The sequence below is a fragment of the Colobus angolensis genome, unplaced genomic scaffold, assembly GCF_000951035.1.
Source record: "Colobus angolensis palliatus isolate OR3802 unplaced genomic scaffold, Cang.pa_1.0 Scaffold168, whole genome shotgun sequence".
NCBI classification, from domain to species: domain Eukaryota; kingdom Metazoa; phylum Chordata; class Mammalia; order Primates; family Cercopithecidae; genus Colobus; species Colobus angolensis.
This window is the reverse complement of record NW_012114799.1, coordinates 2,651,535-2,677,103: the sequence shown is the minus strand read 5'-3', so window position 1 is coordinate 2,677,103 and position 25,569 is coordinate 2,651,535. Positions and strand designations below refer to the sequence as shown.

The following is a 25,569-nucleotide window of genomic DNA, read 5'->3' as shown; positions in this document are numbered from 1 at the left end:
GCGCTCCCCTAAATGTGAATCATTCCCCTGGTTACGTAACACTAAGAGAAACTTACAGCTCTAAGGATTGCTTTATGTACCAACAAGGTGAAATTTAATTTAAACCCTTCGATGCAAACTGAGCTCCTAAATCTTTAGCCTTCTGAGTCCTAGCTGGTATTTGTTGAGGCAAACAAGCTTATGGTCTCAATCATATATGAAATATGTGGGGAGTGAAAGCTGTTTGTATGGTAGCCTCACTTTTATAGAATTCACTCTTGATTAAACGCCATAAAAATGAAAACAGGTCACCTCTAAAATCAACTTATTCTCTTCAACTTTGGCATCCTCATGAGTGGGCCTGGTTTATTTTTCTTATTTCCCTCGAAGAGGTTCATAAGACGAATACTATTTAGCATTACACATTTTTGACTCTCTATCTTATACTCTTTTCACTGTGTATATCTCAGATTCTTAATTGGCAAAGGACTTAAAATTTCTATTTTTTTTCCTGATTAAAGTGAGTTGTTTATTTTTGGATAGAATCCATATACTTGATTTTTAAAAATACTGTCATGTTTTTATGAGTGTAAGATAAATCCAACTGCTATTCCATCTAAAATGAACTATGGTGATCTGTGAACAGGATATAGCCACATTTCTCTCCACTCTCTCAGGTCTTCCCTCTACTTCTGTCTCTCCACCTGTTTGTTTCTTTTGCTCATTCACTTACTCTAAATATGTCCCTTCCATTTTCTCTCTTTCTCAATGTTACATTATACTCTAATACTCTCATTGGTAAATGATTAAGGAAATGAAAGGTTAATCTTAAATGATTAAGAAATAAGAGAGAACCCCACCTTCTGGATTTGCATCAGGGCATTTTATCATGTAGAGCACAGGCAAGTATGCCTTTAGGTCAGTGACTAGTCTGTGAGCAGCATGTGGACATGTCTTTTAGTCCTGGGTGATGTTACGTCAGAGCGGCTTTGAAGCCTCTTTATCATGAGCACATTGGCAGTCCCTACACCCCAGAACCATTCAAAGGGGCCCTGTGACTTCCAGCTGCCAGGATCTGGGTCAGAGAACACTTTTACGTGAAAACTACACAAAGCCTCACTGCCTCCAGCAGGCGGAAGAGCCAGGAAATGAATGCCCCAATAACTGGCCTCAACTAATGATTCCTCCATGGTTGGGGTACCAACACCTCAGCTCTCTCACCCTGGGGTTAGATAATTCTTCCCTTCCTTGAGTCACTTCTCTACCTCCCTACTGGTATTTCCTGCATCTCCCAAATGAGCTACTACTTGTACTCAAATCCTTGTTCTCTAAGAATTTAGGCTAGATACTAATGATTTAGAAATGCTAACTGAGAAATTGAACTGTAAGTGATATATTTTACAGGGGGACGGGCGCGGTATGGCTCATGCCTGTAATCCAGCACTTTGGGAGGCTGAGGTGGGTGGATCACCTGAGGTCAGGAGTTACAGACCAGCCTGGCTAACATGGTGAAACCCCATCTTTATTAAATGCACAAAAATCAGTCTGGTATGGTAGCACATGCCTGTAATCCGAGCTACTCGGGAGGCTGAGGCAGGAGAATCACCTGAACCCGGGAGGCGGAGGTTGAAGTGAGCCGAGATCGCACCACTGCACCCCAGCCTGGGTGACAGAGGGAGACTGTGTGTCAAAATAAATAAATAAGTAAGTAAGTGATATTTTACAGGGAACTGTATTTTCCAAACCTTGGCTCCTCTACCAGTGCCCTTCATCCCCCGCCTTCTTGGCTTTAGAAATCTCTTCATACATTCCCACCTTTGCTACTCTCTCTCGTGCTCCCTCTTCTCTTTAGTTCTTCAAACAATCTCATTTTTTTGTATCTTGAAAAAGGTTTCCACTTGCCTCCACAATGCCCTTCAGCTACAGTTCTTTAGATTTCCTTCCCTGCCAAACTTTCAAATGAGCATCTGAGAAAATTGCCTCTATTTTCTCTTTCTGCTTTTTGCTTAACCACTGACAATTTGGGTACCATTGTCACACTTTAGTCAAATAGCTCTCAAGTTACCACTAACAACCTTCTTATTACAAAATGTAGAGGGACTTTTTTCTGTTCTCTTGTCATTTCTGCTACCACTGAGTGCCTTGACAACGTTTTCTTTCTGAAAACTGTATCTCGAGTAATTGAATTCTTAGAACTTTAACCCTGGAAGAGACATTGAGTTCAACGCATCACTTTATCTCTGGGGGAAACTGAGGCCTACAAAGTTGGAATATTTGCCCAGAAAAGTCCAGAATTGTAAAATCTGAGCACTGAATTCAGGGCATCTGACCCATCATCCATGGTAGATTCTGAACCACCATAAGAACTGCTTTTGGTGAGTCTTGACCTTCAACATATTCCTGATTTTCATTTCCTTCTTTATCTGGGGGAAACTGAGGCCTAAAAAGTTGGAATGATTTGCCCAGAAAGTTCCAGAATTGTAAAATCTGAGCACTGAATTCAGGGCATCTGACCCATCGTTCGTGGTAGATTCTGAACCACCATAAGAACTGCTTTTGGTGAGTCCTGACCTTCAACATATTCCTGATTCTCATTTCCTTCTGTATACTTTCCAACTAGTCTCCTAGCTCCTTCCTTCCACAGCCTTCCACGGCAACAGTCAGGATGATGTTTCTAAAATGTAAATCAGAACCTGCCACTCCCCTACCTCTAGACCTCAGTTCCTCTTTAGTGCACTTAGAATAAAATCCAAACTTCTTCCTATGCCTCACAAGACCTTCTATGGTCCAGCTCTCTTTCTGATCTCATTTCCTGCTAGCCTTCCTCTTGTAGTCGCTGTGCTCCACCACAGACCCTCTCTCAACTGGCCAGTAAGGCAGGCCTGGCCCGGCCATGAGTATTTGCTTTGCTATTCCTTCTGCTGGGAATGCTGTTCCCCAAACCACTGCCCAGCTACTTCCTCCTCATTGTTTGGCCTTTGCTGTAATGGCCACCTCCTCACTCAGCCTCACTCTGTTGTTAGGACATCTAACATTGCCCCTAACTATACCACTCTCCATCACATGGTATTATTTTCTTCATAGCATTTACCACCAGCTATTAATACATTATACTGCTTACAGATTTGATTTGGAGTTTGTCATGTTTCCCAACATTAGAATATACTTTCATGGAATATAGGAATTTTGTCTTGTTTTCCCCACTCCAGTACCTAGATCAGCAAATGGCCAGTCATCAGTGTTTAACAAAACATTTGTTGGATGAACAAATGAATGAATTGTGTCTGAATTTTTGTCTCATTTCCAAGCAACCTCTCTCCCTCTGTTTCTCCCCAATCCTATTACTCAACTCTTCTCTCAAAAATTTTTTCTCTATTATAATCAAACTGATTTCCTTGTAAACCTGCAAGGACAAAACTTACTCTTGACTAGGAGCCTTTTAAAATTTTCTCTTTGACCAAACACCCACGCTATGCCTCTCTAACTATTTAAGTTGTATCACTGTGTTAGAGTATGAGTCACATTCAGTTTCCATGGAATCATGCCTCACAGCTTTCATTGACTGCCCTTTCTTCAAATTATGGAAAGTGACCCTTACATTTTATGTAATCTAAATACTCATATATAATCCATATTGTCTTTAATTATTTCTACATCATAGTACCTGGCACTGTATCTAGGCACTTGAGAGAGAGAGAGAGAAAGTGTATGTGTGTGTGTGTTTGAAGGGTAGGGCAGTGGCTCCTCATTATTTGCAAATTCTGCATTTGCAAATTTTCTACTCACAGAAATTTATTTATGACCCGAAAATCAATACTTGTGTCACTTTTGTGGTCATTTGTGAATATAACGTGGAATGGTGAAACACTAGTCACCCAAGGTTCACGTTACTGGCTGAGATGGAGCAAGGCAGCACTGTGCCTTGTTGTTGTAGCTTTCATGCAATAAACTAGTGTCCTGTTTGTGGTCTATTTAGTGGTACGTTTTTTGTATTTTGTGCTTTTTGTTGGTGATTTCACTGTTTGAAATGGCCCTGAGTGTAGTGTTGAAGCTCTGTCTGGTGTTCCTAACCACACATAGACTGTGATGTGCCCTACAGATAAAATACCTGTGTGTTAGATAAGCTTCCTTCAGGCATGAGTTACGGTGCTGTTGGCTGTTAGGTCAATGTCAATGAATCAATAGTATATGTTAAATATAAGGTGTCTTTAAATAGAAATACACATAAAACAAGATTATATAATGGCTGGTTAATGAAAATGTGACCAGAGGCTCACAGGAACCTAACTCTATATTTCCCCTAGGAACAATAATTTCACATTTCCTAAGTCAGTGTTCTGTTCATGAAAATTTTAGAGAACATAATTACTGTGAATAACAAGAATTCACTATATGTTGTGTGAGTATATATATATTGGCATTAGCCTCATTTGGGAGTTTAGGAGACAAAGACATCAAGACTTATTGAAATTAAAAGGTTTGTCCAAGGCTAGGTGCGGTGGCTCAGGCCTGTAATCCCAGCACTTTGGGAGGCCAAGGTGGGTGGATCACCTAAGGTCAGGAGTTCAAGACCAGCCTGGCCAACCTGGTGAAAGCCTGTCTCGACTAAAAATACAAAAACTATTTGGCCATGGTAGCAAGCGCCTGTGATCCCAGCTACTCGGGAGGCTGAGACAGGATATTCGATTGAACCTGGGATGTGGAGGTTGCAGTGAGCCAAGATCATGCCATTGCACTCCAGCCTGGGTGATAGAGCAAGTCTCCATTAAAAAAAAAAAAAAAGAAAGAAAAAAAAGAGAAGAAGAAGTTTGTCTAAGATAATTTACCAAACTGCTAAATAAATGGTAGACCTGAAATCTGGCTGCCACATTCCGAACTCTTTTGGCTTTTCATTTACCACCCCAGTGGCTTTTCTTTGTTTTAATTAGCTGTTGAGCTCTGATTATTACAGGGTACTTCTACAGACACACACACACACACACACAAAGAGTCATGCACCTCATAAAGATGTGGGTCAATGACAGGCCACATGTGTGATGTTGGTCTCTTAAGATTATACCATGTTTTTACTGTACCTTTTCTATGTTTAGATATGTTTAGATGCACAAATACTTGCCATTGTGTTACAGTTGCTTACAGTATTCAGTACAGTAACATGGTATATAGGATTCTAACCTAGGTACCATATAGCCTGGGTGTATAGTAGGCTGTCCCATCTGGGTTTGTGTAAATACACACTATGATGTTTACACAATGATGAAATCTCCTAAGGAATGTGTGACTGTGTATATGTGTATTTGTGTGCATGGATATATGTATGTGTGTGTATATACATATGTATATGTGTAAAATATAAGTAGAATATGCTGAGTTGAATGAAAAACTATATACAGAAAAGTCAGATGAAGATAATTTTAAAACAGCTTGCTTCATAAACCTAGGTTAGTATTTACTTACAGTCATCCCAAACTACAAAACAGAAGTAAAAATACCTCTTTGTTTAGGAACAATATGTACAAACTTCATCTTCCTTATCATGGAAATGTAAGTCTGACAGGTGGCCAAACCCTAAAAATTCAAAGCTATAAAAGTGCTACCATGACCTGGGCTTGTTTCCTGGCCTGTGGATGTACATCTTAAACTTGCCTGGCATTTATCTGAGCTGAACTCACACCTGCACATGGTATACAGTTAGGCATGTTTGGGTCTGATTTCCTAAAGAACTATAACCTTTCTAATCAGTTACGCATTTACATATACAGAGATGACAGGAGAAATTAGATCCTGAAATCTGTGCGTAACAGGTTCACATGGATGAATTCACTGACTTTGTGGTCTAAAGTGATTTATATATACACACAATACACTGATACATATGTGTGTATAAATATATACATATACATTAAGACATATTTTTACATACTTCCTAATTTGTTTTCATCACTTAAATATTTTTGGAACCTTCAAAGCACCTTGATGAACACAGTTTGAAAATGCTGTGGTTTTTTTCTCCTTCTTCTTCTTCTTCTTGTGTTCTTCTTTTCTAAGTAGATTGTATGAGCTCCTTAAGGGTAAGAATGTTATCTTTTGTGCTTCTGTATTTGCAAATAGATCTTAGCTTAGTACTAAAATATAGAGAAGTCTCTTACCACTGATAATCCAGTTTTGTTCAGATGGTTGATAATGAGCTACATTAAAGCAAAGATTTCTGCAGCATTGTGTTTAGAATTAAATAGTGTAATGGAAGGATGTCACCTGGTTGTGGGGAGCAAGAGTCTCCATGCATAAAATAGATGTGTTTTTTTTTAATATGGTTATCTCTTGATACTTCTTTTTCCCTTGAAAATGAGAGCCATTCATGAGGCTTAACTTAATACTTCTCAACTTTCAAAAAGCTTCCAGGGATAAGGTTGAGAGAGGGGCTTCCAACATTGAGTCAAGACAAAATAACGTTTTATGTCTGCCTCAAGGCCATAGTATGAACACTGAACAGTGTTACAGAAAGGGACTAAGGGGTCCTTAAAAGTTGTGTCATTATTGAGCTGAAAGAACTAATAGGTATGAGCTTTGAATTCTGAAATCACTCTTATTTCAGTATTTTGTGGTATTTTATATTCTTTTAATTAAATGGCCACATGTCCAGTGACTTTAATGATCCTATCTTGAGGAGCTATGCCTTTCACAAATCAAAGTATCAAAATTGATCTATTTTTCAGCAGTTTGCAGTATAGCTGAGTTTCATTGTGCAGATAAAATTGGATTAACCACATGACCCCACCTGTGGCTTTGCTTCAGTCACTTCTCCACCTGTGCAAAGGACATCTGCATTCAAAGATGGTGACCCAATGGCTTTGTCCTTCCAGGGTTCAGTACAAGTATCTACACTTTAAAAAATAAACCCCTCTCAGAATTTGTTTAGCATATTCCCAGCCCCAGAAGAATGCATATGCAGGAGAAGGATTCCAGCCTTTCCAGCCTCACACTCATGCTTATTTTTCAGTGGAAATTATTGAAAACAGTAATTCTTTCTTGCTTCAGGAAAAGCTGTCAGAGGAAGAGAGAAAACATAAGGAAGCTTTGGAAGATCTTCACATGGTGGTTGATGAGGATTCGAGGAGTGAAAGCAGCAGTACAGATGAGGGGAAAGAAAAGACCAAATTGCTATTAGAGAGATTGAAAGCTCTGGAGGTAAGAAATGAAGCAATTTTTACACTCTTCAAGAAAAATAAGTGTTCTGCTTCTTTTATTGGCACTGGTTTTCAGTGAGTATAAATCTTCCCTTTTCAGTTCCCCCACACTAATACGATCTATCATTTCCTACTGAGATTTGCCTATGATGAACAAAAAGTTAGCACTGAAAGGGTCTTGACTTTATGTTGTTTTAAAAGGAGTACATAGGGCAGTAATTGATTTTAACTTGAATTCAGCCCTCAAACTGGATTAGTTCCTAAAATTGCAAGCTCCTTGCGGTGAGGGGCTATGTGATATTTTACTTTGTTTTCGTGAGTAACTGGTAAAATGGATGAATGAATGAATGAATGACTAAGCAAAATATTTAGTAGTATGTAAAGATGATTGGACACACACAGAGACATTTTAAGCAGTATAGTCATATCTTTAAAAAAATATGCAGGAATTAAACGTGTAAAGCATCTAACAGTGGAACTGAAACTGGCTAAGGAGACTTAAGGAGATTTTTGGAGCACTGACATTCTCCAGATACCTCTAGATCAGTATATGATAACACTAGTCTGTTACTTAGTGGCATTTGACATTATTTCAAGTGTTAATTCATGAATTTTACAGCAGTCATGAAAGACCATTCCAGTTACTAGTTCTTGATTGAAATGTCGCATGCTTAAAGACTCAGCAAAGATTTTTTTTTTCTATTAGTTCACTTACCTCCTTTCGATAAGCTTATAAAGGGCCTTCACCCAACATCTAAAAACACAGTTCTACCATAGAGTCTACAGAATCCTGAAAACTCTACTAGCATAAACGAATAAGATCTGGAGGCTGAGCACGGTGGCTCACGTCTGTAATCCCAGCACTTTGAGAGGCCGAGGCAGGCGGATCATGAGGTCAGGAGATCGAGACTATCCTGGCTAACATGGTGAAACCCCATCTCTACTAAAAATACAAAAAATTAGCTAGGCGTGGTGGTGGGTGCCTGTAGTCCCAGCTAGTACAGAGGCTGAGGCAAGAGAATGGCGTGCACCTGGGAGGCGGAGCTTGCAGTGAGCAGAGATTTTGTGCCACTGTACTCTTCAAAAAAAAAAGAAAAAAAAAGAAGACCTGGAGGGGTCTTGTTTTCTATGCTTGGTTTCTGCAATGCTACCTCAATCTACCACATTGTCTATAATGAGCATATCCATTTTACACTAATTTCCTTGGTGATAATAAAGCAGAATGGTGAGATGACGCACTTTGAAGCCCAGTTCTTGGGATTTGGTTTGGATCCCTGTTCAACTACTTTCTAGCTTTGAAACCATCAAAGTTACTTAGGCTCCCCATGCCTCTGTTCCCTCAGCCAAAAGCATGGGGACAGTAATAGTAACTAGCTTTACAGGGAAATAATGAGGATTACATGAGTAATTATTTTTTAAATGATGCCTGGTGCATAGTCTCTTTTATTCATCCACACTAAACCGACTCCTTTTCCTTAATTTTGTTCCTACTTATCTGGGCACAATGATTAATAATATAAGGACTGTGAATGAAAGAGTTTGGCTACTCCACACAGGTGTGACCAAAGGCAGATAGGTAAGCCAGTAGCTTCAAGCACAGAGCAGAAGAAATATCAACTAAAGTAATCACTAGTAACTCCCTCTGGGCAAAGAGCTAGGAATCAGCCTTGTCTCCTCAAGGATTCTCATTCTTTCATCATTTTTTGAAGATAGTCACTATAAAAGATAGGAAAGCCTTCTCAAGGGAAACTGAGGTTCCTATTTCAGTTGTAAGAAACTCATAGCTTTGTCTTAAGGTTGAATTAAATAGACTCACAATAGGGAAGAGTCGATATTACCATTTCTTACTCCCAGAGAACCGTGTAGTTAAATCATTAGTTTTTGTTTATGACTACAGAGAAAATTAATCTTAGTTCATGACATTGTTAGAGACAAAAATGAAAAGGACGTTTTACTTCATTAAGCTAAGAGGTCTTTAAAAAACGTATTTCCACACCAGTTAGAATGGTGATCATTAAAAAGTCAGGAAACAACAGGTGCTGGAGAGCATGTGGAGAAATAGGAACACTTTTACACTGTTGGTGGGACTGTAAACTAGTTCAACCATTGTGGAAGACAGTGTGGTGATTCCTCAAGGATCTAGAACTAGAAATATCATTTGACCCGGCCATCCCATTACTGGGTATATACCCAAAGGATTATAAATCATGCCGCTATAAAGACACATGCACACGTATGTTTATTGCAGCACTATTCACAATAGCAAAGACTTGGAACCAACCCAAATTTCCATCAATGACAGACTGGGTTAAGAAAATGTGGCACATACACACCATGGAATACTGTGCAGCCATAAAAAAGGATGAGTTCATGTCCTTTGTAGGGACATGGATGCTGCTGGAAACCATCATTCTCAGCAAACTATTGCAAGAACAGGAAACCAAACACTGCATGTTCTCACTCATAAGTGGGAATTGAACAATGAGATCACTTGGACACAGGAAGGGGAACATCACACACCAGGGCCTGTTGTGGGGTGGGGGGAGGAGGGAGGGATAGCATTAGGAGATATACCTAATGTAAATGATGAGTTAATGGGTGCAGCACACCAACATGGCACATGTATACATATGTAACAAACCTGCACGTTGTGCACATGTACCCTAGAACATAAAGTATAATAAAAAAAATGTATTTGGCAGCAAATGTTTCTTAAACTGTAGTGAGTAAAAGAGAAGCAGTATCTTTTTTCGTTACATAGAGTTCTTTACACTTCAGGCAACAACTCTTGATTCCAGCATTAGTTGAATGCAGTAGATAATATCTGTAAGTGCCATTAAGCCCCACTATTTTCTTTCATAAAACTCTTTTATTTTTTAGATTTCCTATAGTCATAGTGTCTCTGCTTGTTTCCTAAAATTCATTGTTCAATATTAAATGAACTTTCTCCTTGCCTTCACATCTTACTATCTTCTACTTGAACAAGATTATTTCATTTTATAACAAAATATGTAAAATAAGAAATACAAATACATGTTTGTAACTATATATAAATATCTCTTATGTAATATATAGATGTCTTTTTGTCATACATGTAATTCAATTTTCATATGAATTTTATATGCTACTTTTTTTTATTTTAAAATATTTTCTCCATATTCTCAGTGTCTAGGATCTTTGCATGAGTTAAACATTGTTGTGGGAAAATAGAGAACTGATTTTGACAGACTGCAGTCAGAGCTGGTCTCAGACCCCGTGTGGATTTTTATGCTTTAACGAAATGCTCCCTTGGAAGATTGCAAGGGAATTAATTATAATGTGTCAAAAATTACTTTGGCAAAATTTGATATACAAGATTCCAAAAAAAAAAAAATAGAGAATATTTTCCATCAGTGTATTTTTGGAAGGCAGCTAGGCTCACCAATATACCACCAGCACCCCATCAGCATATTTTAGAAATGACCATATTTATATACCCTAATCTCTTGGCCCCTGGTGTTGTAGATCACAGAAAGGAATGATTTTCAGGCTGGTGGAAAGCAGTCTTCTTTAATTCCTCCTCCCCCAACAGGTTCCAAGAAGGTGTAGAAAATGAAATACAGATATGACTTCTATATTACGTTCTTTATTACTGTGACGATGATATTCAAAAACAACTTGAGGAGCCCTTGACTGAGAAAATTGAGTTAATATTGTCTAAGCAAAACACCCCACAGCCACAACCCCCGGATTATTCCCTCTTGTCACCATATCTGGGGCAAGTTCCTACTCACATTCATCAATCAATTCCTCTTTCTTCTCCACGCACCAATCTCCTATGAAACAGCGCCCCCTTTACTTGATTTTTCCCAAATCCAACCCTAGGAAGGATATGGGATTATGGCAGAACATTCTGGAGGCTAAGGGCCTTCAACTCTGTCTTTTGATAGTTCTGTTTCCTCCCAGTCCTCTGGTTGCAAGGTATTTCTTAGTAGCCTTTCTCCTCAGTTTCCAGATCCCACCTTAGAACGTGGCCAGCTCTGTCCCACTTACTCTCCTCTCCCTCAGCCACCTTCTCCCACAGCCAGGTTCTGTCTGTCTTTTAATTTGCGGAGCTGTCTAGATCTCTGCATGCCACGTCATGGGCTCATTCCGTACCATCCCCATGCTCGGCAAAATACTGTGCTAATTAAGACCTTTACCTTCCTAAAAATGCCTCCAGTGCCAACAGTCAAAATTATAAAAATTATAATTATACACACTCTCTCTCGTCAGCCTTATTTCCTGTACTGAATGCATTGGTTTCAGCTGTTGCCAGCTCTTCATGGTGAAGAGTAGACCGTTTACCCTCACTACCCAGCCAGGGCTTCCTCTGGGCTTAAATTCTAATTTGTGTTCAGGGTCCTGATGCCTGGAAGAGAAATCATTTGGTGTATATTGGTGTCATAGGGCACACATGGGCAATCTGGATGCCACTTGCACATTTTATGTAACTTCTCAGTGCGTGAGTGTAGCATTTTCTGTGTTTTTTAAAACTTTGGGTTTTCAAGGCTGCTGTTTCAGAGACTGCTTACTTGACTTAGAACAAAGCTCACCATTCTCAACAGCACTGCCATGTCTCAGGTCCCTTCTGTGAAAGGATCACTCCTTTCTCCCATGCCACCAGAGGCCACTGATTCAAGGAATCTTCCCAGACCTGCCCTCCAGTATTCACTGGCTTCATCTGGAGTCTTCTCTGTTCTCTACTCCTGGGCATTTGCCCCACTCGGGTCCCAGATTTGCTCGTGGCATGTTCCTTGAAAGACATGATTTGTTTGTCTGTAGTCCCCGCTCCTGACACTCCCACGGGGCCCTTCTCTCCACTCAGGGACCAACTGCACACCTGACTAAAAGTGAAGCTGGACGTTCCCTTGACTCACTCCCAACTCCCAATGCATCTCTGATTCTCACCTTCTAACCATGGAGAGAACAGGCCTGCCACCACCTGAGAGTCCTAAGCCTAAAAGCATGTGCTGATGACTTAGCTAGATAGCCTCAAGGTTGAAAGAACTTGGCCACTTATAGGACTTATTTATTTTGTGCAGCAAAATATGACAATTAAATGTGTTAAGGTGAATAACAGGTTTTTCTACTCAATTATACCTTTCCATGAAAGGATGACAATTAAAGTGTTGTGCATAAGCATTTCGTTAATCAGTAATTCCTATTTAAAATTAGGTAGTTTAAAATAGGCAAACCTGGCTGTGCATCACAATTACATGTAGAACTCATAGTGGATAGATATATATTAAATATCTTCTATGTACCAAACACTGTTCTTTGCAGAGAGATTAGATCAGTTTTCTTGGTCCCCCAGTGGGCAGACACAGGAAGCATATACTTATCAAATAATAAGTAAGTAAACAAATAGGCAACTATATGCCTGTAAGTAAGAAAAGTTGGTTGAGGTAGTAGTAGAGAAAGTGCGAACTAGGGGTAGGAGAGATATTTACTTAAGAAGAGCTCTGACATCAGCCATTTGGGTGTAATGTAAATAATAAAAAGGAGACGCTGTGTGAAGATCGAGGCAGACCATTCCAAGAGGAGGCAGCTGCAAAGGTGAAAGGCCACCTGAAAGTGCTGGAAAGCTTGGCAAGTGCAAGAAACAGAAATAAGAAGTGTGTCCTGGGACACAAGGTACAAAATTTAAAAAACGGAAGAAGATGAGTTCAGAGAGGTAGACGAGGGCCAGACCTGCTTAAGCCATATAGGCCATGGTCACAATTAAGACTCTGAAAGTGATCTAAATGTAAAAGGAAGCCATTTAGAGAATTTTAAACTGGGAAGGAGCAGTGATGTGACTTCTCATTTATGAAGACAAATTCTTCTGCTTTGTGGGCTAATAGTGGGACATAGGAGGGGCAGGGAGACCAGGTAGAAGGTATTTTTTTGTTGTTTTTAGATTCAGACAAGCAATATTAGTAGATTGGTCTAGGGTAGGTGCCTAGGACTAATAGGGAATGATAATCATACCATATTAATTTCATTGGACTGGAGGTAATGGGAGTAATAAACATGTTGGCAAGCCTTCCCATAGGGCTTACTATGTCCCAAACACTGTTCTGATTACCATTTATGTTTATATATGCTATTTCCATCGTCATAACCCTGTGGGATAGGGTAGTATAGGGACCAACGGGGAGCTCTTGGCTCCCTAAAGGTTCACAGAAAATCACTGACATGAGGCCAACTGATTGATAGGAGAAAAGGCATACACATTTATTTTCAATGTGTATACGTAGGAGCCTTCAGAATGGTGACTCAAAGATGCAGGAGAAATTGTCCATTTTTATGCTTATGTTCAACAGAGTATAGAGAGCCACGTAGAAAGATGACTGTACAAAAGAAGAGAGTGATGTAATGGTAATAGACTGAGTGGGGAAACCCTGTGAGGCCTGCCTGTCTAGATTCTTCTTGGCCTCTGCATGCAGCATTCTTTCCTTCTGAGTGTGGGGCCAAACCTCCTCTAGAATAGGGGTCTTATGATCTGTAGCAAACAAGGCAGATCAGATAATTTCCTTATGGCCAGATTTTACATAGAAAAGCAGAAGGAAAATTAGAGTAATTTTTTTTAGGTTTAATGACTAGTTTTATGGTTTCTTTAGCCTGCCTGGGAGAAGAGGGATTCTAGTTTCTATGGCTAGGCTGGGGGAGAATGGTGCTGGGAGACAGGAGGACAAGAAGTCAGAGAAAAACTTTCGCTTCTGAGGCTTTCATTTGGGGATACTGTTTCCTGACTCCCAACAGTAGTTATCACTATTATCCCCATTTTACAGATGAGGAAACTGAGCCCCCCAAAAAAGTTGGATATTTTGCCCAAGATCATGTAGCCAGTGAGAGAGTCAGAATTTGAACTCCCAATGTATGGCTCCACTATACTATACTAGTAAGAAATGGTCAAAGAATATATTTCAGAAGTAAGGTTAGGAAATGCAGATCAATTGGATGTGGAATATAAGCAAAAGTGAGAAGTCAAGGATAACCTCTAGTTTTTTGGTTTTAGCAACTGAGTGTGAGGTTGTACCAAATTCCTGAGAGAGGCAAGCCTTGGAGGAAAGGTGACTTAGCAAAATTAGCATGCAATTGTCTGTTGGTTTTTGCCCATGTTAAGTTGAGATGCCTATTAAGCATTCAAGTGGTGATGTTCTATAGGCAGGTGGAAATACAAAGTTCAGGTCAGGGCTAGAGATACGGATTTGAGAGTCATCAGCATACAGATGACACTCAGCCTCATGGGACTAACTAAAGTCCCATCAGAAGTAACTGTAAATGGACAAGAAGAGGGCAGAGGACAGAGTTCAGAGGTTCCCCATTTTTTGAGGTCTGCAGCCGAGGAAGAGGAGCCAGCACCTGAGCCTGGGGAGAGTATCTGGTGTGGTAGGAAGAAAATGGAAGGTGAAGTGTTGTAGGAGCCTAAAGAAGAAAGTGCTCCAAGGATATCTTGTCGAGTGCTGCTAACAGCACAAGCAAGATGGAGCACAGAATCCATCCTCGGCTCTGGCAAGGCATGGTCAGCTATGACTTGCGTAACAACAGTTTCTGATGGGAGTGGGCGAGGAGGAAAACATGTGGAGACATGTATAGACAGGTCTGAAGTGGGTCAGACATGGAGAGGGTCAAAACTGAGGAGAGACAGGGTACAAGAGAAACTCTTCAAAAGCTGATGGTATGGCATGTTAGTGTACCAGTGGCCATGGTCTAGTGGAGAGGATGAAATTGATGATGCAGGAGAGAGAAGTAGGAATGCAAGAATGAGATGTGCAAGCAGGCTAGGGGGATGAAACCAGAGAAGAAATAGAGTTTTTTAAAAACTCAGATGTCTAGAATGTAACCCAGGAAATCCCAGCTCTTTAAGTCTACAGTGGAAACTGACCATCTGTATTTTTCTAAACCTCTATGGATTATTCAGGTGCACAACCAGGATTGAGAACCACAGAAATTGCTTTTAGAGTGCTATTTAAAGCTATCAAAACAACTTAGGTCCAGTTCTTTACTAAACCCAACAAGCTTTCACTGGTCTTTTTAAAAATTATAAATTAGTAATTTATAGTTACATACATTTATGGCATGCAAAGTGATGTTACGATTCATAATACAACATGTAATAATTACATCAAGCTAGTTAACATATCCATCACCTCATACTTAACATTTTTTGTGGTAAGAAGGTTTGAAATGGACTCTTAGCAATTTTGAAGATCATGTAGCCAGTGAGAGAGTCAGAATTTGAACTGTTGATAATCAGAATTTGATTATCTGTTGATAATAATCAACAGATTTTGTACCCTTTGACCACACTCTCTGCATTCTTGCACCCTCATAGTCTCTGTAACCACAATTCTACTCTCTGCCTTCATTGATCTTATGTGGCCAAAAAACATTTGAAAAAGGCAGGGCGCGGTGGCTCAAGCCTGTAATCCCAGCACTTTGGGAGGCCGAGATGGGCAGATCATGAGGTCAGGAGATCAAGACCACCCTGGCTAACACGGTGAAACCCCGTCTCTACTAAGAAATACAAAAAACTAGCCGGGCAGGGTGGTCGGTGTCTGTAGTCCCAGTAAACCCAGGAGGCGGAGCTTGCAGTGAGCTGAGATCCAGCCACTGCACTCCAGCCTGGGCAACAGAGGGAGACTCTGTCTCAAAAAAAAAAAAAAATTGAAATAGAAGCTCATCATCACTGGTCATCAGAGAAGTGCATATCAAAACCACAATGAGATATCATCTCAAGCCAGTTAGAATGGCGATCATTAAAAAGTCAGGAAACAACAGATACTGGCAAGGATGTGAGAAACAGGAATGCCTTTATACTGTTGGTGGGAGTGCATATTAGTTCAACCATTGTGGAAGACAGTGTGGTGATTCCTCAAAGATCTAGAAGCAGAAATACTGTATGACCCAGCAATCCCATTACTGGGTATATACCCAAAGGATTATAAATCATTCTACTATAAAGACACATGCACATGTATGTTTACTGCAGCACTATTCACAATAGCAAAGAGTTGGAACCAGCCCAAATGCCCATCAATGATAAACTGGATAAATAAAATGTGGCACGTATACACCATGGAATACTATGCAGCCATAAAAAGGAATGAGTTCATGTCCTTTCAGAGACATGGATGAAGCTGATCTTAACCAACTTCTAATCTAACCTTTCTGTGCCCCTGCCTCCTCTTACTTTCCCTGGCTCTTCAGACTTAGATCCAGAGGCCCTTCCCACATGTGCCCAGTGCCATAAGCCCAAAAGCCTGGGGAAAGGTCATCATCCAAAGTGCCCTTCAGTGGCTTCATGTCACCTTTGAGGGCTCCCCTGACATGACCACAGATATGTCCAAGTTTGACTTTGTCTGCTTGCTAGTGAGAGGAATGGACTATTTTCTTTCCCTTTCTAATTGGCTTTAAGTTCTTACCTTGTTCTTCTTACTTTTATCCTCTCCTATCTTAAGACAATGTAAAAGAAATTAAAAAGTTATAAGGCAGCATGCCAGTGGTATTCTGAATAGAAATTCATAATTGTGTCCTTCTAATCTTTAGATTCTATGACAGTTTGCTGACAGGTAATACCAGACAACCCTGTCTTAAAGTATCTGGCATTTATCTTTCTCTTGATTGTTTTACATCCACCTGTGGGTCACCTAGCAACATCACTAAGCTAGGATTGGAGACAAAAACTACTCTTTGGTAAAGGGGCTTGAAGTTCTTTTAAAAATTCCATTTTATGTCATTATGTAACTTTGTACTAGCAATTTTCTGATTATAAAAGTAGTAAATAGTCACATTACAGAAAATTGGAAAAATCATAAGAAAATAATTGTAATTACACTAATCAGAAATGGTTGCAATTGGCATTTCAGCATGTATATTTCTAGTCTTTTTGTTATTGTTGTACCTAATCAAATTAGGATATCATGAAATACCACTGCGTACAGTTAAGTAGCCTGCTGTTGCATACAGTATATCAAAACTGTTTCTCTACATTATTCAATACTTTTCAAAAATATGATGCAATGGCTATGTAGAAATTTATCCAATGGATACTGAGTGCCATTTATTTAATCCTCACTGTTGACTACTTAGCTTGTTCACAGTCTTTCACTATTACGATGTTCTTATGAGCATCCTGGTGCCTAAGTCTTTATACATATATATTGAGATAGAATATTTAAAGCATACCATTCTCTTTTAAAGGAGTCATGCCCATTGACAGTTAGATTTCTTATTTAAGAACCAAAATCAAGAATCTCAAAAATGAAGCTGATGGAGGCAGCACAGTTAGGCAAAGAGTACCCAACCCACACACTCCAAGGGGCCACCACTGTCACTCAGTATAGGATGCAATACTGAGAGGGTCCATGGACTGCTGAAACAATTTCAAAGATCTAAAATCTTGGGAAAACTTTATAATGCAGGAAATCTTACTCTTCTTTCAAGGTTCTCTATTTGTGATTACTCTTTCAGTTGCAAGTCATACAGACACTACTCAGACTGACTTAACCAAAAGGAAGGATGGTTATATAACTGGACAGTCAGCTGTAACAAGGCATGATGAATGCAAGGGTTCAGACAATGTCAGAAAGCTTTCTCCATCTCTCAGCTCTGCTTTAATTTGAGCTAGTTCCTCTCTCAGGCAGGCCTTTTCCATGTGATGGCACCGAATCAGCAGCACCGTGCAAAAGCCATGTCTCTTTCCTAGTCATCCCATCAAAGCTCCTACACTCCAGAGAGAGGAATCTCACTGGCTTGGTTTCAGTTGTAGGCCCACCTCTTGGCCTCTGGAGGGTACAGCATTTCAACCAGCAGTTCCATCAGTTTCATCAAAGATTTGGCAAAATTCTTGTGTTTTAGTTATTTAAATGTCAGAATTACTTTAATACCACCCAGAAATAATGTTTCTGCTTAGATACTGTCTTTTTTTCCCCTTCTGTGCCATATTGTCTCTTTTTCTCTTCTCTCTCTCTCTGTCTGCCTGTCTCTCTTCTCTCTCTCATACCTTCCTCTCCCTCCTTTGGCATTTCTAGGCCTGGCCTCTGCTGGATGCTGGAGTTACAAAGAGATACAGAGCATCTTTTCTGTCATTGTTGGAAGGAAGACAAAAATATAGTAATTGAAAATATACTAATTAATTAAGGCAATAAAGATAAAGCACATTAAAATTTTAGAAAAATGTAAGGTATGTACAAGGCTTAGTGGAGCACCAAGACAGAAGTATCTAACAATTAGTTTTGGAGAAAGCAAAGAGATAAAGAAGTGGCATTTGAACTGTGATTCTTTGAGGCTTTATGCCAGTTCTCCAGGCAAAGATAGTAAAATAAAGAGCGAGGGAATTGCCCAGACAAAAGCAGAAAAGCCTGAAACAGCCTCAAGGAGCCCTCAGAACATGGACCTGTCTGGGACTGGGGCACCTATGGCCAGAGATAAGGCCGAATGGCTTGGCCTGTTTATATGTGCAAGTACCATGTATTTAATCCTCACTATTGGTTACTTAGCTTGTTCACACTCTTTGAATGGATAGGTAGTGCATGGAACTACTTATCTATCCAACACATCAATATTAAGAGCTAACAACGTTTATGTTTAAAACTCATGCAGTTGTGTCGGCAAGCCTCTAGTCAGTTTAAAGGTGTTGTTAACTAATAGCCCCATTCACTTTCCACACTGAAGCTCCTCGTGGTGCTTCAGCCCATCTTATAGAGCATCAAATCACATGCCCAAACAAACACACCAAGTGATGCTGCAAACCATCCTGAGCTATGGAGAGAATATTTATGACTTTAAAGTGAATGCCCCCAGTGACTTCAGAAGAAACTCAGTAGAAAAATACGTGCATTCCATAAATTGAAGTTCTGCCATCATCAAAAGCCTTTGATCAGTGCTCGTTTTCTTTTGGCCTGTCTCTCACTATTGATGTGAGGAAGCTATACTTGTCAGCAGTTTAGGTTTCTTAGTAATAGGCAGCCGAAGATTCCTCTTACCTTGGGTTTTGTTAGCATCTCCATTGCAGTTTTACAGCAGCCCTTTTGGCCTTCCAACTCCTGGAAGCTTGTTCAATCAAGACATAACCTTTTATCAGTTATGACCAACTGCTGAGGGAAAGAAAAAACATTCTCAGTGTGAGGTAAGCCAAGGTGTGAGGGGGTCTGTGACTGCCCTGCATTGCCAGGGCCAGATTTAGGTAGAAGCTTGTTAGAAACACCTCAGATGATAGAAAAAGCCAGTATGTCAAGAATTAATCTGCATAAATATGTTACTTTGCCTGGCTCAGATTTGTGTGGGAGCTTGTAAGTAAACCTCAGATCTCAGAGAAGGCCAATGCATCAAGGACTAATCTCCATAAATATTCTAAGAGCTATCAAAGAAGAAAAATGAACTATAGGGGCAACATTAAATGTGCCCAGAGATAATTAGAACAAAGTGTTGTTAATTGTGTGTTGGTTTAATGTTATGTAGCCATGGCCTTGTTTTTTTTCACAGAGCATAAATTTTGATGTCAGAGACTGAAAGCTGGCTGGCTTGATTCATCAAAAGGACTTGGTTTGCTTAGTGACAGCCAATTAAGCATTTTAATCCTTACTCTACAAAGTAAGTTAAAGCCTAGTATATCATGAGTAGAATTGGAAAACAAAACCCCAGATCTTGCTTGTTTGTTTTTTTGTTTAGTGAGTCCCTGGGTTGTTTTAGACGTGATGCTTCTAAGTAACTTACCGAAGTGTCATGAATAAAAATTACACAAGCTGTGATTCAAAAAGCAGTATGATTGATGAGCCGTCCCCAGAACAGAACCACAGCATTCTATTAACTCTAATAGTTTGCCAGGAGAAAATGTTACATAGCCTTGGGGGAAAAAATTGTGGCTCTAGAATGGGATCCAGAAAAATGCCCTTATTATATAGGTATTGGCTTGACATGCTGAGTCAGTAACACAGTCACCCTGAAACTACGAAATGCTGTAAAATATCCAGGTAGTCTGATTTCTGATAGCAACCTTTTGAGGGTGATCTAATTCATTAGCACTCAAATGAGCTCCAACCCTAGAGCCTCACTGCTTAGGGAGTGGGAAATATACAGTTTTACTTTATAACCAAAGCAGTGTGACCCAAGTCCTATAAAGGACCGGAGATTTAAGATGTGGATGTGGGAGGAGAGATTATAAACACCGGCTGTCCTGGTGTAAGAGTCTCTACAGTCTTAGTTTTGGTAATTACTCCTGTTTTGGAAGTATCTAAAATACATCTTTGTTTTAATTTGTGAATTGAACTTTCTAGATTTAAACATCCTTGGCTGCTTAATAGCATTTTTGCCTTTGGAATTGGGATGCCTTAGTTACAGCACACCGGGGGCAGGCTCAGCCTCCCTTTCAGAGTCAGTAAGTGCTGCTGCTCAGCTGTCACGGTGGACGGGGGCTCCTCTAGAAAGCAGGTTCTACTGTGTTTCTAAAGAAGAGACAGCTTGTAACACGTGTTCGTGGTTTGTTTTGAAAGGACAGCATCTCAACCCAGCAAAGTAAAGAATAAATATTTTTAAGAACAGAGGGGGAGCATGAGCAGTTGGGAAATTTTGCATCGTTTTTCCCAAGATAGAGTCTTTTTTCCCTTACCTTCATCTCATTTGTAGTCATATCCACAAGACCTTTCTTTTTATTTATTTATTTATTTATTTATTTATTTTTTGAGATGGAGTCTCGCTCTGTCGCCCGGGCTGGAGTGCAGTGGCCGGATCTCAGCTCACTGCAAGCTCTGCCTCCTGGGTTTATGCCATTCTCCTGCCTCAGCCTCCCGAGTAGCTGGGACTACAGGCGCCCGCCACCACGCCCGGCTAGTTTTTTGTATTTTTTAGTAGAGACGGGGTTTCACAGTGTTAGCCAGGATGGTCTCGATCTCCTGACCTTGTGATCCGCCCGTCTCGGCCTCCCAAAGTGCTGGGATTACAGGCTTGAGCCACCGCGCCCGGCCAAGACCTTTCTTAGAAACAGGAAAAGTACCTTTTCTTGTGACATCGTTTCTTTTTTTTTTTTCTGTTTCTGTTTTGTTTTTGTTTTTGTTTACTTCTTAGGTTCCTGGGGCCAAGTCAAATTGGTTTTCGTAATCCCATAAAATGCTAAGATGATCCGGAATTCATTTGGAGGAGACTGCCTCCCATACAGTGTAGTAACTTGGGGGAGGTAACTCTGTGGGTAATTTCAGCTTAAAATGAGAAGCAACTGCGGGCAAATAGCATATGATGTACAGGTGTTTCTAAGTTCATACGATCAAATGAGTCCTCAGAAATCCAGATCACCAAAAAATCTCCCTGCAGTCTAGTTTTATGAAAGACAAATAAGAAAACAAACAGCCTTTTTACTTTTTCCCCAAAAGCGGTGTCTGGGTATTTCCTGAGATGAATGTAAATTCTTTATTGCACACCCCATTTATGACTTTACCCCATCCTCAGCGTCTGAAAACTGATCCCAGGGGCCTCCCTGCAAAGGTGTAAGAGCTTCATGGATCATCATACAGAATCTAAGCCATGCTCCTCACCATGTAATTATTACGACAGATTTAATAATCATGTATTGAAGAATAATAATATTATAACAATTATATAACATTGAAACCTCTTGATGCCATCCAGATATAAATTCGATAAATTCACTGATAATATGTTCTTGGAGAAAAGTATAAAAACACATTTATCTGATCCTCTTATGTTGATCTTAAACTAGTTCAGTTCACAATTTTAAAACAGAGACCTTTTTCAAAAATATTTTTAGTAAGATACAATCTAGGAGTAAAGGTATAGTGAGCAGATTAAAGTAAGTTCTTTTTCTTTTTTATGTTTTTGAAATGGCGTTTCACCCTGTTGCCCAGGCTGGAATGCAGTGGCACGATCTCGGCTCACTGCAACCTCCCCCTCTCAGTTTCCAGTGATTCTCCTGCCTCAGCCTCCTGAGTAATGGGATTACAGGTGCCCACCACTATGCCTGACTAATTTTTGTATTTTTGGTAGAGACGGGGTTTCACTGTGTTAGCCAGGCTGGTCTTGAACTCCTAACCTCAAGTGATCTGCCTGCCTCGGCCTCCCAAAGTGCTGGGATTACAGGCATGAGCAACTGCACCCAGCCCACCCTAAACATTAATTTCTTTATTCCATTTTCACCTGTTACAAAATGACAGTTTTCAATGAGGTATCAGAGTGGACCTTTTTTAGTGAGTGACAGATGGTTTGGGAGCCGTGTTTTTAAATATAACTTTTACTATATTTAGATATGGCAAAGCCAATAGCTTAGGAGATGAGGGCCACTGAAAAGATAGTTGTTATTTGATTTGTTTTTCTAAGACCAGCTGAGCGGGCACAAAAGAACCAGTGGGTAGGCAAGTGTAGGAGCAAAACTGCAAGTTTATTTTGGTCACCTAAGGTGTGGGGAAGAGGTCTGTTGGCCTCCGGCAAAGGAGGCCGGCAGAGGTCCCCGGTGGGGCTCTCGGGCGGAGTTCCAGCAGTCCCGACATCCCGACAGGAGTGGAGGACTGAGGAAGGCCGCGTGGCTCACTGGCGGAGAGCAGCTTTTCTAGGAGTGGGAGGGCAATTGGCGGGGCACGGGCGTGTCGGGGGGCGTTCCGCAGGTGCGACCAGGTAAATCTTGGTCTCTTTGGATTGACGTCACCTGGCGCATGCTCGGTTGGTCTGCACCTTCCCTGGGTGCTGGCTGCATTTTCGCGCGCGTGGGAAAAGCTGGTGAAGAAGAACCCGGAGGTGCACCATCCTGCCTCCATTCGTCCAAACATTATTCTCACAGGTTTCAAAAGGAGAGGCATGCCACGCCCTGAGGGGCCTGCAAGGTGAAGCTTAGGGTCTGTCTGGAGAGAGAGGAAGGGGCAGAGGGGAAACTGCAGAAACTGCAGGCAGGGGTCCTTACTGTGGTTTCTGTGGGAAGGAACAGCAAGCGAGGCAGGGACAACAGGTCTAGAGCTGGCAATTTGAATGATTTCAGCAGGCTGTGGGGCACAGGGGCCCCTCGTGTGAGACTCTGACAGAGAGCTGATTGGAGGTGATGTGGGCTCTTGGTTGACTTGCATTTGCAAAACTTGCTCACAAGTGAGTTGTTCACTGTCTCTAGGAATTGGTTAACCTTGAAGGGACTGCCTCTCCAGGGTCAGCAAGGTCCCAGATGTCAAAGCCTTAGAATACAAAAATAAGGATGTATTCATTGCAGACTGTGAGACCTAAATGACATTTTGTTCCTAGGCTTCTGGAAGATTTCCTTCATCACTGGCCCTCAGGCATCACCAGTTCACCAGCTTCTTTACTTCTTCTCATCCCTGGGTGGGACAGAATGGGGGGAGGTGAGATCCTGTTTCCTTCTTCCTCATCATGTTATCCTTCTTCCTCACCATGTTTCTTTTTTAAAAAATTTCTCTGGATCTTTGTTGCTTCTGAGTTACCGTAGGAAAAATTCACTGTGGCACAGGCCTCTTTGAATTTATTTGAATTTTTCTTTCCTTTCACAGAACGAATTAGTCATAGTGAATCAGCCAAACACCACGTATTAATCTTTTGGTGTTTTAGGCTTTAGACCTGATTTACTTGTGTCCATGGGCTGCTACCTACCTACCAAAGTGGAGGTGTTGGGGAAAGGCAAGAGAAGGGGTGGAACGTTGTACCTGGCTCTGTAGTCATCTCAGAAGCCGAGGCTTCCATGAGGCCTTGTTCCCATTGGCCAAGATTTCCTTCTGTACTGGTGCATTTCGTCTCTGACATTGCATTAAGGGGCTTGGAGGGTGGTGCTATTTCTTTCATACAGCCTCTCCTTTGGGGCCCTCCAAGAGCTTGTTACCATTTGGCATTCCACCTTTTAGACTCAAATTTGGGCCCCAAACCTTTGCTCTGAATGGCGGATTTCTGTTTTCTCTAACTGCCTGTCAGCTGGGCTGTCAGCCGCTGCTGTTTCTCAGCCTCCCTTCCCATGCCCCTCTGCTGGCTGCAGGCTGTGCTTCAGGGAGTCCTTAAAGCAATTCCTCTGCCTTCTCAGCAGGCAACAGTCCCTTTTAACTTCTCTCTGCAACTCTTTGGGTACCTGCTGCCAGCTGTTCTCTGCACATAACCGACTGAGATGAATCATGTTGCAGTGAGCTGCAAATCCACATATAGCCAAGCTTCTCCCCCAACCAGCCATTCATAAAGGGGCCTACTTTTCCCTTGAAGCCCTGCTTGTACCACTGCACCAGGAAGAGTGCAGAGAAAGGGTACATCGATAGAAAATAGTAAATGAAGTGAGATCTATTTTGGCGATATAAAAATAACTGTCATCATTACCGTTTATCATTATCTAAGTCTGCCCACAGAAATTTTCACAGTTCCCCTCTCTTCCCTGTATTCCCTTGAGCGTTCATGAGGCATCTGTGAGGATGCTGACAAGTTGGTTCAGAGAAAGACTTTGGAAGCCCCTATTCATCTCAGGTCAGGGTGAGTTGAGTTTGAGTAGCGAATTTGTGTATCTCAGCACTGGGGCTAATTTCATAGCAGAAGGTATATAGTAATCTTTCTCGAAGAATAAGAGGCAATTCTCATAAGACTTCATGAGTTACCTGGGGCGGGTGACAATGAAACCAACAAAGGAATGCTGTATCATAAAATCTCCCAAAGTGAAATCTTGTGAATTCTTCATTTCCCGTATCTAAGAATTAAACTCTAAAAGAAAACAAGTGTCCTCTCTAGGGTGGGCTCCTGGAGGGCTGGGATGGTGAGCCACATTTCACCTTGAATTCCTATTGGACAGAGCTTGCTGGGTTGAATTGTAACGTTTGTTTTAATTTCCCAGGCAGTAGATTTCACATACAAATAGAAAGGTTTGAAACAAGTAGAGGGGCCCTGCTAAAGGGATGATAAGCCAAGATAATTGTCATGGAACTAATCTGTTTTCCATTCTTCAGCTGCAGGGAGTTGTGTACTATCTGCTGAAGGAATCACTTTATTTTAAAATTACACTTTATTATTAATACTGATAAACCAAGAAGTGACAAATCCCAGGATAGACTCACTTACTTTGCATTATTGCTAGTTTCCATTTATTCTACTATCAGTACATACATTAGCATATCTTATTTTTAAATCAGCTATGCTATGCAATGCCATTTAATGACCTTTATGAGGTCTTCTTAATTTTTTTTAGTATCCAGGATAAAAACTTTCCAAAAAGTTTTCATATTAACAACCTGAAAGTTTATCATTCTCATAGTCCTCCTATTTGATTTACAAGTCACATCATGTTTAATTTTCTTTAAGGATTGCTACCTGTATTTGAATGCACATTAAGCTATGACAAATAAGAAACCATTCGCAACAACCCTGATCCTCTAGATAAAAGTAACATGTCTTTGTGAGACTGAATTTTTTTTTTTTTTTTTTTTTT

At 40.6% G+C, this 25,569-nt stretch overlaps 1 protein-coding gene across 1 annotated transcript in view; it reads left to right on the top strand.

Moving 5' to 3' along the window:
• Positions 1-25,569, top strand: part of NCKAP5 (NCK-associated protein 5) — an 846,875-nt gene that overhangs the window by 536,291 nt on the left and 285,015 nt on the right. The window contains exon 6 of the mRNA XM_011937715.1: positions 7,018-7,167. Within this exon, the coding sequence (XP_011793105.1) occupies positions 7,018-7,167 (150 nt within the window). The remainder of the gene's footprint in view (positions 1-7,017; positions 7,168-25,569) is intronic.